Source organism: Mesoplodon mirus (assembly GCF_964341445.2).
Source record: "Mesoplodon mirus genome assembly, chromosome: 17".
Classification (NCBI taxonomy): Eukaryota; Metazoa; Chordata; class Mammalia; order Artiodactyla; family Ziphiidae; genus Mesoplodon; species Mesoplodon mirus.
Genome location: NC_138993.1, coordinates 23,598,949 through 23,612,289, shown reverse-complemented (window position 1 = coordinate 23,612,289; position 13,341 = coordinate 23,598,949). Strand labels below are relative to the sequence as shown.

At 36.5% G+C, this 13,341-nt stretch overlaps 1 protein-coding gene across 3 annotated transcripts in view; it reads right to left on the bottom strand.

Annotated features, from left to right (window-relative positions):
* The window catches only part of EPSTI1 (epithelial stromal interaction 1), a gene marked incomplete at its 3' end in the record, with an annotated part of 102,983 nt that overhangs the window by 12,649 nt on the left and 76,993 nt on the right, over positions 1-13,341 (bottom strand). For all 3 annotated transcript variants that reach the window (XM_082601925.1, XM_082601926.1, XM_082601924.1), the window contains one exon: positions 437-510. In XM_082601925.1, coding sequence (XP_082458051.1) covers positions 437-510 — 74 coding nt within the window. The remainder of the gene's footprint in view (positions 1-436; positions 511-13,341) is intronic.

The window sequence follows — 13,341 nt, the reverse complement described above, 5'->3', positions numbered from 1 at the left end:
ATAAAACAACTTTAATGGTAGTTCTTGTCTGAGCTTTTATATTCAAGTATGAGTATCTTACCATCTATACTAGTTCAATCATTCTAAAGTAGTCTACAAATGGTAAAGCATCATATCAAAGGATTAATATGCTTTGTTTCATGGGGGGAAAATTAAGTATGACCTAAATAAACATACAGCTTGAGAGCTGATTTCACTTTCTAGTGTCAATTTATGCCACCAGTTCAGAAAAATTGGATATTGTATGCGTATGTGTGTGTGTGCACGCATAGCAGCTGGCATCCTCACACATACCACACCCCAATAATATAAAGATTAAAAGGTAATATAGATTCCAAAACTGTATTCAATATTACTTTAGTGTTTCCCCAAAACATTGAAAAAACTTTATAGGTAGTGTTTTAACCAAGGATGCTTATTTTATTGCCATTTATACCTCCTGTGTTCAGCCTGGTGGATTTTGGCTCTTTCTTCCTCCTGTTGCTCTCGTTTAAATTCCAGTAATTCACTCTAGGAAAAATGAAATTTTAAAATATGGTTTTCAATTAACATGGTTGTACAGAAGACACCCAAATCAATTAAGTATTTGACCTTAGATGGTACGATATTTCATTTTTGAAACTTTTACTTAAGTACCATTTCCATGTGAAATTATTTTCTTACATAACCAGGTAGCAAAAATAATTGTGCCTTAGTCAAATAATAACTCTGTGAGTATAAAATTGTGAGATTAAAAAGCCAATGTGCATGTTCAAGATATTAGGCCATTTGGTACAACATAACACAAAGGAAAACACAATGTGAGCCAAACTCACCTGTGTCTTACAAAGAAAAACAAAACAAATTAGTTCCTTAATAAATGTTACACAATACTATTTCTTGGTAATTTCTCTAGCTTCTTTTTCCCAACAAATTCATGGCTACTTACAAATATATATTGGACTTGATTCTGTAGAGCAATTCCAAAAACACTGTCCATTCTGGAGAATAATACCTATCATTGACTGGTTACTTCATATACTAGCAGAACTTTGGACTCCCTGGAGAGGATACTTTGCTTCAAATAGGAGATCATATTACTAAAACTAAATCTCTAGCTTCTGACATTCTGATTATATTCTTGGAAGAGGCAACAACTTCCACACTCAGTTACTGTGTTTACAGTATTAAACCAAAGAACTAGGTGCCAGAGAATCTCAATACTCAACTGCCTACATCTTGAGGCAGACCAAGTTATAACCTCATGTCAACGACAGAAAAAGGCAGAGGGAAGTTATCAGGCCCATGTCATAAGTTAGTGCCTAAGTCAAAGAGGTTTTCTGAGAGAGAAAATATTGTCACCTCTTGATAAACACATACCAACACATGTATTTTTTTAACCCCCAAACTTCCATGATGAAAAGTATAAAATAAATTCAAAGTTCAGATTGACATTTTATTCTTTTAACTATATTCAAAGGCCTTCCAACATTCTATAGTCTCCAGAATAAAAAGACTGGTTTCTTATACTGTGACAATCCAAATACGCTACTCATTAATCCCTAAAGCACATTATTTAATTCTAATTTCTACCTAGCACCAATGACAAGGGTAAAATTGGAGACTTTTCTAGATAACTGAATAATATTCATTCAGCCACTTCACAAGTACTTATTAAATACCTAGATGCCAAGCCTGGTGCTAGAGACTCATTCTCTACAATGGCATAAAGTCTTTCATTTTAATTTTTGTCGCTATATGAACATAGTTTAAAAGTCTACCAAGCAACAGTACTACTTATACTAGGCTTATATTAAAATAAAAGAAGCTCCAGTCCTCTCCCTCACCCACACAATCATGTTCAATTTTTGTGTGTGGTTTCATCTGTCATTTATCTCCTTCAAAGCATGAATATTCTTCTATTTCTTACTTTTTTTTAAATAGTTTTTTTTTTTTTTTTTTTGCTTCCTACCATGGAGAAGATTTATATCTCTATTACTACCTCCATCCCAATTCCAACTTCCCTTCCTGGTACACCACCATCCTCATCCCTCATCCTTACAACTGTTTTTTTTTTTTAACTTTCAGTGAGATGAGGGAAGCATCCTAGGGGTCTTACCATTCCTGAGTTAGATTTCCAAGTCATCCTTTTTTCAACCCTAGCCCTCAGAGGTACCAGGTGCCTCCAATTCCACACTTGTATCAGGACTGCTTCAAATTCAGTTTACCACTTCTTGAAAATGAGTTCTGCCTTTTCCTGCTCCACTTTACAGCTTGAAATTGTGCTGATATCCTGGTTTTTTTCTTTGTTTGTTTGTTTGTTTGTTTGTTTTCTCCAGCCCCTGGCCTGTTCTTTTGTTCTACATACTGGCTTATTGTGCCTTTTTAAAAAACATTTCGTGTATTGTGTTTTTAGTGGGATTCGGTGAAAGAGGGACTGGAGATAAGCAATGAAATATTTTGAAAGTGCAGTGCTTAACCAGAAGACCTTAACATTTTCAAACAAAAATTACACCAGAATTCTGTTACTTGATCCTCACAACAATTCTCAAAGGTAGGCAGGTAAATAAAGTGTTATTTGATGAATGAATGGATGAGCATTATTATGCTTGTTTCATAGATCAGGAAACAAAGGATCAGAGACTCAGTTTAAGTATTTTATCAAATGCTAAGTGGCTCCTAAGTAGCAAAATAAAGACTAGAGCTTAGACTTTTTTTGTTATCTAATCTTCTGTATAAATGCATCCCAAATAGGCAGTTAAGATTAAGGATAACTTGTCAGTAGTTAATAAACAGCCATATCTAGAACTATAGGGCCCATTTACACTCAAAAGTTCTAGTACATCCTATCTAACCTAAGTTCAAACCTAAATCCCAGGAGAGCGGGTGTTCCCAAGATGGCAGCCCGCAGGCCTCGGCCTTTGAGAGTGTGGACACCACCTGTGCTCCAAGCGAGATGCCCATAGGTGGCCTGCCATCAGAAGCCTTGTCTGGGACATCCCCTATGTATGCACTCAAGCCTTTTAAAGATATTGGGAGATGTGAATAGGAGCTTTCTCAGATAGTATATGAATAACGCATTTAAGGGGCCATCAGGACCTCATGGAGTTTGAGCGTGGACCGTTACCTCACAGAGCAGGGAGCCTCCCAAACAGCGACTGCAGACTGCATGCTGAGTACCAGCAGGTAAAATACTTGTACACTGAAAACTACAAAACATGGATGAAAGAACTGAAGAAGGAACAAATAAAAGGAAGGATATCCTGTGTTTGTAGATTGGAAGAATTAATATTAAAATGTCCATACTACCCAAAACAACCTAGATTCAATGCTATACCCACCAAAATTCCAATGGCATTTTTTACAAAAATAGAAAAAACAATTCTAAATTCATCTGGAATCACAGAAGACCCAGGATAGTCAAAGTGATCTTGAGGAAGAAAAACAAAGCTGGAAGCACACTTCTTGATTTCAAAATATTTTGCAAAACTACAGTAATTAAATTAGCAATGTACTGGCATAAAGACAGACATATAGACTAATGGAACAGAATACAGAGCCCAGAAATAAACTCATGCATATACTGTTATTAATCTTTGACAGGGGTGCCAAGAACACACAATGGGGAAATGTTGTCTCTTCAACAACTGGTGTTAGGAAAACTGGATATCCACACAGAAAAGAATCAGACTAGACCCCTACCTTAAACCATACACAAAAATCAATGCAAAATGGATTAAAGACCTAAACATAAAACGTGTAACTGTAAAACTCCTAGAAGAAAGCATAACAGAAAAGCTATTTGACATTGGTCTTGGAAATGATTTCCTGGATGTGACACCAAAGCACAGGCAACAAAAGCTAAAATAAACAAGTAGGATTACATCAAACTAAAATGTTTCCATACAGCAAAGGAAACAATCAACAGAATGGAAAGCCAAGCTATAGAGTGGGAGAAAATATTTGTAAACCATGTTTGATAAGGGGTTAATTTTCAAAATGTATAAGGAACTCATACAAATCAATAGCCAAAAATAAATAACCCAGTTTTTTAAATGGGCAAAGGACTTAAATGGACATTTATCCAATGATGACATGCAAATGGCCAACAGGTATATGAAAAGATGCTCAATATCATTAATTATCAGGGAAATACAAATCAAAACTACAATGAGATATCACCTCACATCTGTTAGGATAGCAAATAAAGGGTAAGTGTTGACAATGTTGTGGAGAAACAGGAACCCTCGTTCATCGTTGGTTGGGGAATGACAAACGGTATGGAGGTTCCTTTAAAAATCAAAAATAGAACTACCATATTACCCAGCAATCCCACTTCTGGGTATGTATCCAAAAGAACTGGATTCAGGATATCAAAGAGGTATCTCCAGTTGCATGTTCTTTGTAGCACTATTCATAGTAGCCAAGATATAGAAAAAACCTGAGTGTTCATCAGTAGATGAATTAATTTTTAAAATTTAGTTACGCACATAGGATGGAATATTATTCAGGCTTTAAAAGAAGGAAACCCTGCAATATGCAACAATGTGGATGAACCTTGAGGACATCTGCTAAGAGAAATAATGGTTGTCATGAGCTAGGGGGTGCGGGATATGGGGACTTGTTATTCAGTGGGTATAAAGTTAGTTATGCTATATTAATAAGATATAGAGATTTGCTGTACAACATTAATAAGTTATAGAGATCTGCTGTGTGGCTATAGTTAACAATATAGTATTGTGCACTTCAAAATTTAAGAGGATAGATCTCATGTTAAATGTTGTTATCACAAAAACAAAGGGACACAAGGAAACTCTGGGAGGTGTTGAATATGTCTTTTACCTTAATTGTGGTGATGGTATCATGAGAGTATGCATATGTACAAACTCTTCAAATTATACACATTTAATATGTGTAGTTCTTTGTAATCAATTATACTTCAATAGAGCTGTTTTTAAAAAGAAAAGAAAAAAAAAACCCTAAATCCGTCTTGTCAGATGATGCTAATTCTTCCCACATGTATTAACCCATTTCTCCAAGGAGCATCTTCTAATATCCAAACCATTCTAAGTTTGATAATATAAACGCTGAACAAACTAAACTCATCAGTTCTAGATACGAGACAAAAGATTTTGTTACCACTGCAGCAAAAAGAATAAAATACCTAGGAATAAACCTACCTAAGGAGACAAAAGAACTGTATGCAGAAAATTATTAGACACTGATGAAAGAAATTAAAGATGATACAAATAGATGGAGAGATATACCATGTTCTTGGATTGGAAGAATCAACATTGTGAAAATGACTATACTACCCAAAGCAATCTACAGATTCAATGCAATCCCTATCAAACTACCACTGGAATTTTTCACAGAACTAGAAAAAAATTTTCACAATTTGTATGGAAACACAAAAGACCCCGAATAGCCAAAGCAATCTTGAGAAAGAAAAACGGAGCTGGAGGAATCAGGCTCCCAGACTTCAGACTATACTACAAAGCTACAGTAATCAAGGCAGTGTGGTACTGGCACAAAAACAGATATATAGATCAATGGAACAGGATAGAAAGCCCAGAAGTAAACCCAAACACATTTGGTCACCTTATCTTTGATAAAGGAGGCAAGAATACAAAGGAGAAAAGACAGCCTCTTCAGTAAGTGGTGCTGGGAAAACTGGACAACCACATGTAAAACAATGAAATTAGAACACTCCCTAACACCATACACAAAAATAAACTCAAAATGGATTAAAGACCTAAATGTAAGGCCAGACACTATCAAACTGTTAGAGGAAAACATAGGCAGAACACTCTATGACATAAATCACAGCAAGATCCTTTTTGACCCACCTCCTAGAAAATGGAAATAAAAACAAAAATAAACAAATGTGACCTAATGAAACTTCAGAGCTTTTGCACAGCAAAGGAAACCATAAAAAAGACAAAAAGACAATCCTCAGAATGGGAGAAAATATTTGCAAACGAAGCAACTGACAGAGGATTAATCTCCAAAATATACAAGCAGCTCATGTAGCTTTATATCAAAAAAAACAAAAACCCAATCCAAAAATGGGCAGAAGACCTAAACAGACATTTCTCCAAAGGAGATATACAGATTGCCAACTCACTCATGAAAAGATGCTCAACATCAATAATCATTAGATAAATGCAAACCAAAACTACAATGAGGTATCACCTCACACTGGTGAGAATGGCCATCATCAAAAAATCTACAAACTATAAATGCTGGAGAGGGTGTGGAGGAAAGGGAACCCTCTTGCACCTTTGGTGGAAACGTAAATTGATACAGCCACTATAGAGAACAGTATGGAGGTTCCTTAAAAAACTAAAAATAGAATTACCATATGACCCAGCAATCCCACTACATTTTTTTAAAAAATTATTTTAAAGAAATATGTAGTAATATGCATATATAAAATATGTGTTTTATAGGGGTTTTTTAACTTTTTTTTTTTTTTTTTTTTGCGGAATGCGGACCTCTCACTGTTGTGGCTTCTCCCGTTGTGGAGCACAGGCTCCAGACGCGCAGGCTCAGTGGCCATGGCTCACGGGCCCAGCCACTCCGCAGCGTGTGGGATCTTCCCGGACTGGGGCACAAACCTGTGTCCCCTGCATCAGCAGGCAGACTCTCAACCACTGTGCCACCAGGGAAGCCCTAAAATAAGTTTTAAGATAGTTTTTTCAGCCTTGGCAAAAATGACCCTGAAATTTATATGGAAAAAAGTAAATTTGCAATCATAGCAATAAAAAAATCCTATAAAAAAAGAAAAGAAATGAGGGAGAACCAGCTTCCCCAAATATTAAAACATATCATGAAACTACAGTAATTAAAACAATTTGATTGAGTCTAGGTAAAGACTTACTACATGGAAACACAGTTTACCATAAGTTGTTGTGCTAAACCCTTGCAGGAGAGATAGTTCAATGAATGATGATGGACTAGCCAACTACTGTGAGAAAGTTAGGACAAGATCCTTTATTTTTATATCAAAATAAATTTTATAGAGCCCTAGGATTTAAGTCTAAAAGATGGAACCATAGAAGTTTCCAAAGGAGGCATGGGTAAGTTTATTTATAAACTTGGAATGAGGAAGGTCCAGAAATTATAAAGGAAAAAGATTAATAAATTTGGCTGTATGAAAATTCAAAGCTTCAATTGGGGAAAAAAAAACTTAAAAAAATGTTTATGACATACATAGGCTAATTCAATTATTCTTTTATTCAGTCACTCAACAATATCTGAGTGCTTATGATGAGGCAGACTTGGATCTACATGATGGAGAAATGATAATGAACAAGATAGATGAGATCCTTGCTCCTTAAGAGTTTATATTCTAGAAAAAAGGAAGCCCATGAATAAGTGAGAAAAATATCCACCCATAATCCTATGCAGAGGATTAAACACACTGTTGTGAGGCTCAGTGGCTCAGTTCCTATTTTAGATGGAGTCTCAGGGAAGGCCTGAGGAGGTAGCTAAAGACCTTATAAAAACCAACAAGGAAAACACAACCACCAAACAGAAAAAGGCCAAGGATAGGAGGAGGAAGTTGGCAGGTAAACTACAGACTGCCTGTAAATTAAAAATAGTCATCATCTTCACACAAAGTCAAAGAAATATAAATCAAAACAATGAGATAAAATGTTTCTTCTATCACAGGGAGAGAAACTAGAAAAGTTTGATAGAGAATCAGGTACATCCCAGCACTTTGGTGGAGTGTCTAAGTTAATAAAAACTAATTTAGTTTTTGGAGAGCAATAAACATTGCTGTGTAAAATGTACACATCCTTTGTAGAAGTGTTCAAAGATATGTATAAAAGGAGAGGCAGGGCTTCCCTGGTGGCACAGTGGTTGAGAGTCCACCTGCCGATGCAGGGGACGCAGGTTCGTGCCCCGGTCCGGGAAGATCCCACATGCCGTGGAGCGGCTGGGCCCGTGAGCCATGGCCGCTGAGCCTGCGCGTACGGAGCCTGTGCTCCGCAACGGGAGAGGCCACAACAGTGAAGGGCCCACGTACCGCAAAAAAAAAAAAAAAAAAAAAAAAAAAAAAGAGAGGCATACTTATATTATTGAAACAGTAAAAGTTCAGGAGAAAGTCTTAATGCACATTAACAAGGACCTGGCACAGTAAGGTAGACCATCCACACAACAGAATACTATGCAGCAGTTACAAAGAATTAGATAGACTGAAGGGGCTGCCTATGGTAAGATCTTTAAGACACATTAAATAATAAAAGTTAGGTTTAGAGCAATTTTGTGGGGGACTATTCCATGTAAATAGAAAAGATACACATACATCCATTTTAACTCATATGCTGGTGTACATCATATTTTAGACATTTTTATGGTAAACCACATACTAAAATGCTAACTATAACTATCACTGGAGATAAAAGCATAGCAAGTAGATAGGCAAAGGAAGGAAACTTTAACATCATAAGTAGTGTTTTGTTTTTAATTTTTGAACCACGTGAATATATTACTTCCTCAAACCATCAAGAAGGTTTATCTGTGTGGGAGACCATTTCTGTTTCTTTATGCTTTCCTTTATTTAAAAATCCCAATGGATATACAGTTTTTAATATGTAAAAATATAAAAGAGCAAAATAGTACATCATGAAGCCAAGGACTGTCAGGGAAGAAAAAAAAGAGGACAGGAAGAGAATAGCACGCAGCATCCTGTTACAGAGGCAAGGACAGGGGAGAGGAGAAAACAGAGCAGGAGGGAAAGGTAAGGGAACTGATGAGGCATCATCATGCAACACCACTGTTCCAGGTGGCAGAAGGGGGGGCTCTAGCTCCACTGCACTCAGGATTATTATTCTATATAAGCAGCAAACCATATTTACTAGGGAGAGGCTGGTTTTCTTTTGGTGCCACAAAGGATTATTTCAACTAATTAATTTGTTCTGCTGAACTGACAGCCACTGCAGATGCATCTACATGCTTTATAAGCGTATTCCTGGTTCATTGATGCGATTCTCACACATAAGTGCAGTACCTCGTTGGATAGATACAAAATAAGTCATTCCTGTTCCAAGGACTGAGCTTTGGACATTAAGAAAATCAAAGCACTCTAAGTCAGAGGGACATGACACACAGCATCTGAGGCACTGTCAAATCTTATCTCACTCAACACAAATTTGTGAAGCACCAACCGTTTTCCAGACACCTGGATTCAGGCTGAAGGTACAGAGATGCAAAGAAGACCCAGCTCCAACCTGAACGAAATCACAGTATAATGAGAGAGACAGACCCAGAAACAACTGTGATACAAAACAAAAAGATGCATTACTGAATACAAGTTCAAGCAGCATGACACAGGAATACAAAGGAAGAGATGCAAATGAGAGACAAGGAATAAATGTTCCTGAATGTTCGACGTTTTAAGTGCATCCACGAAGGCTCCCAGGGGAAAGAGTGTTGTCTTCTCACTGCTCTGCTCATCTCCCTGCATTCAGACAGAGCTCCATACAGAGAAGGTACTGAAGTACTAGGAAAAACAAAATATCATCTTGGAGATGCCAAGAGCAGAACCTCCTGTAAACACTGGCCAAGTGGTGTTGGGTAAATGAGGACCACACTGCAAACGGTGCCACTTTCTGTGCCCACCCTGCCAGGATTGCTCTCACTGGAGGAAGGGCTGCCAGGGATCAGTGCTGGGGGCCCAAGCTAAGAGCAAGAAAGAAAAGGGTCACCATCTCCTCCTAGAGGTTATAGAAATCACTTCTCCGTGTTGCAATTTACCAAAGGCTCAACTATACAACAAACAGGTGTGTTCAAGGCTGGATGCTTGAGAAAGCTGATGAGTTTAAAGGCATGTTCCAAAGCAAGGCTGTAGTAACTGGAGACTAGGATAGGGTCATTTTAAAATCATGTTTGAATTCCAATGGGGCGTGTTCTGACATGGTTCAGCTTGACTGCTTTATGTAAACATTAAAGTGCCATCACACGGGCAGGACATACTTCTCCCAAGAGAGAGTGTTCTCTCAACTCAACACGAAGAAAAGGATAGTAGAAGCAGGAGAGTTAATGCCATGAAGTTCAAGAACCCCTACTTTGAATGATTTTTAAAACAGGAGAAGAGTTTGGGGCCAGGGACAGCTTAGAGGAGTCTTGGTTCTGTGGCTCCCCACAGTAGTAACTTTGCCCAGAAGGACAAAGATGTCCTTGGCTATGAGAAAAAGTGGAAATGACCTCAAAATATTGAGAGGAGACCAACCAAATCCAAGGAAGTAAATACTCATGGGTAAAGTAGGAGAGTGAAAAAATAGCGTTAATAATGTGTACTCCTTTCTTACTAGTTATTGTTAATTCTATCATTTTAATATAAACTTTCAGTTTTCTGAAAAGTCTACTATTGTAGACTTTCAGCTACAATAGTCATTGAATCACACAGCTCTCTATCTCCCACCCATAAATAGTTCCTATTAAATTTCTTCTAACTTAAAAAATTTTTAAAGAAATTAAATTTCTAACTTAAAAAATTTTTTTCTCATAAAATTTACTTATACATTGTCGAAAATGTAGAAAGTACAAAAACTATGAAGGAAAACATAATAATCACTCATAAAAACCCTCCACCCAGAGATAAGCTCCTTTAACATGTCAGTATATTTCCTTCATTTCTTGATTTACATACATACAGAAATTATAACTGCTTATCACCACCTCGAGTCACATCTACAGGCTTCCACATGCCAGGCATTAGGATAAACTCTCCATGTGCTCTCTCTCACGTAATCTTAGAAACAATGTCATGAGGTAAATAACATTACTATCATCCATAACAGATGAGGTTTAGAGAGACGAAGTAATCCACACACAAAGTACCATAAGAAGAAGAGGCAGGCTTCTAAACTCACCCAGACTCTATTTTATAATCTTGCCTTTTTTCAGTTTCACGTAGGTGAGCATATTCCTTCGTCATTAAAACACAGTAGTAATTGATGCACTGTATTCCAAACTTCAAAATCTTCAAATCCTCTATGCTGAACAAATTGTTTCAAATTTTCCATTAAGATGATTTTAAAAATAAACACTCTTATATAAACAACTTGTGTGCATCTCTGATTATTTCCTCAGAATAGATGTATACCTTTTAGATCTAATACTTTTATATTTAGGAAACTCTTTAGAATTTGGTATCGTCAGATAGCCCTCCAGTTCCCCTTTTACCAGCAGCAGTACAAGGGAGTCTCTAATGTTTTTTAATAGCTAATAGTGTAAGCCCTCCTTGCTCCAGCAAACACACAAATTATTATCTGTATTTTTATAAAACTTCTTGTTTAATCTTGTGCTTATTCTCCCAGTTGAAGTGTAGATGTAGTTTTTCAAACTACATCAAATTCCATTGAGATATTTATTGGAACTCCATTTAACTCACTAATTAATTTGGATAGAACTGTAGTTATTACAGTATTGATTTTACCACTCAGGGGCATCAGCCATCTCTACTTTGTTCAAATTGACTTTAATGGATCACAGGAGCGTTCTCAGGTTTTCTGGGGGGGTTAGGTTTGGGGGGTTTGGGGGGTTTTTTTTTTTTTAGGGATTGAGCAATTTTTTACATGGTTGCTTTTTAAATCTTTTGTTATTTTATTTAATTTTATTTATTTATTTATTTTACTGTTGGCTGCATTGGGTCTTCGTTGCTGTGCACGGGCTTTCTCTAGTTGCAGCAAGCGGGGGCTACTCTTCGTTGCGGTGCATGGGCTTCTCATTGCAGTGGCTTCCCTTGTTGCGGAGCATGGGCTCTAAGCACGCAGGCTTCAGCAGATGTAGTGCACGGGCTCGGTAGTTGTGGCGTGCGGGCTGTAGAGCGCAGGCTCAGTAGTTGTGGCGCACGGGCTTAGTTGCTCCATGGCATGTGGGATCTTCCCGAACCAGGGCTCAAACCCGTGTCCCCTGCATTGGCAGGTGGATTCTTAACCTCTGTGCCACCAGGGTAGTCCCCATAGTTGCTTTTTGATGAGATCTTTTTATCCCCTATTTTCTAATTAATTTTCTGCTTATATTTGAGGAAGTTGTTGATTCTTATATAAATGTTTTATAACCAACTCTAACTCCATTTGTTCTAAGCATTTTTCAGTTGGTTCTCTTGGGTTGTACGGGCAGATTGCTGTCATCTATAAATTACTTATTTCCAATAATTAGACAAACTCCTTTTTTTATTTTTGTCTTATCAAGTTGACTAAAACAAGTCCCAAACCTTGTTCCATGCAAAACTGAAGGTTTTTTCCCCTTCACTAAAAAGAGTTTTTCGTCAAATAACATTGAGAAGCACTAGGTTAGAATTTGCAGAACAACACTGGTTAGTGGTAGGGGTTGCAAATACCCTTATGTTGTTCACTGTTCTAATATTTTACCACTGACATTAATGTTGGTTATTGCTTTAGAAGACTATATGTATATTAAGAGAAAAAATTTTATTTCTAGCTCAGTATGTTTTTTTAATTGATAGATTTTAACTTACCAATGCCCATTTTTTACAACTACAGAGGTAGTCAAATTTTTTTCTCTCACGACCTACCATATTTGCAGTGATATGATAAAAAAAGTTATAATATGTAGCTAGTCATCTTTGCATTCCAAGAAAAAACCTTACTATGTCTTGGTAAATTATTTAAGAGAAAAAAAAATCCCATTAGTTAGAATTTTCTTTCAGATGTTAATCTCTATAAATCTCTGTATGTGTATGTGTGTGTGTGTGTATGTGTGTCTTCTCCCTTTACCTGATTGTGACATCATGGGGATGATAGTTAAATAATATTAATTCTAAATTACTTCATCTTTTTCCTTTCTCTGAAACAATTCATAGAACATAGAAAGAAAATCTGTTCTTGAAAATTCTAATGAACTTGCCTGGAAAATTATCCAGGTTTAGCTTGTTAGGGAGAAGTAGTTCTCAGAAAATTTTAGAAATCACTCACATTTTCATTTGTCTTTATTTTAATTCTTTGAATCATTTTAGAGTTTTACATTTTCTCATAAAACCATTCACTTAATCCACATATTCAATTCATTAGCATAGTATTATCTATAGTAATATAAACTTAATCTTTTCTAAAACTATGGTTCTAGCCCCTCATTTCTACTGTTGTGTAGAAACAGTAGAAATGCAGTTGTGCATTTTTACTAATCTTTTCTTCATTAGACTTACCAGAGATCTGTTCATTTTGTTGACCTTATCAAAGAACAAGCTGTTGGATTTTTATAACAGCTGTTTCTTGAAATTTTGTTATTAATTTCTGTTCTTAATTACTTCCTTCAGTACAGTTTATTGTTCTTGTTCTAAATTCTTAGGCTGGATACTTAATTCATTTCTGTTCTGAGTACTGATTG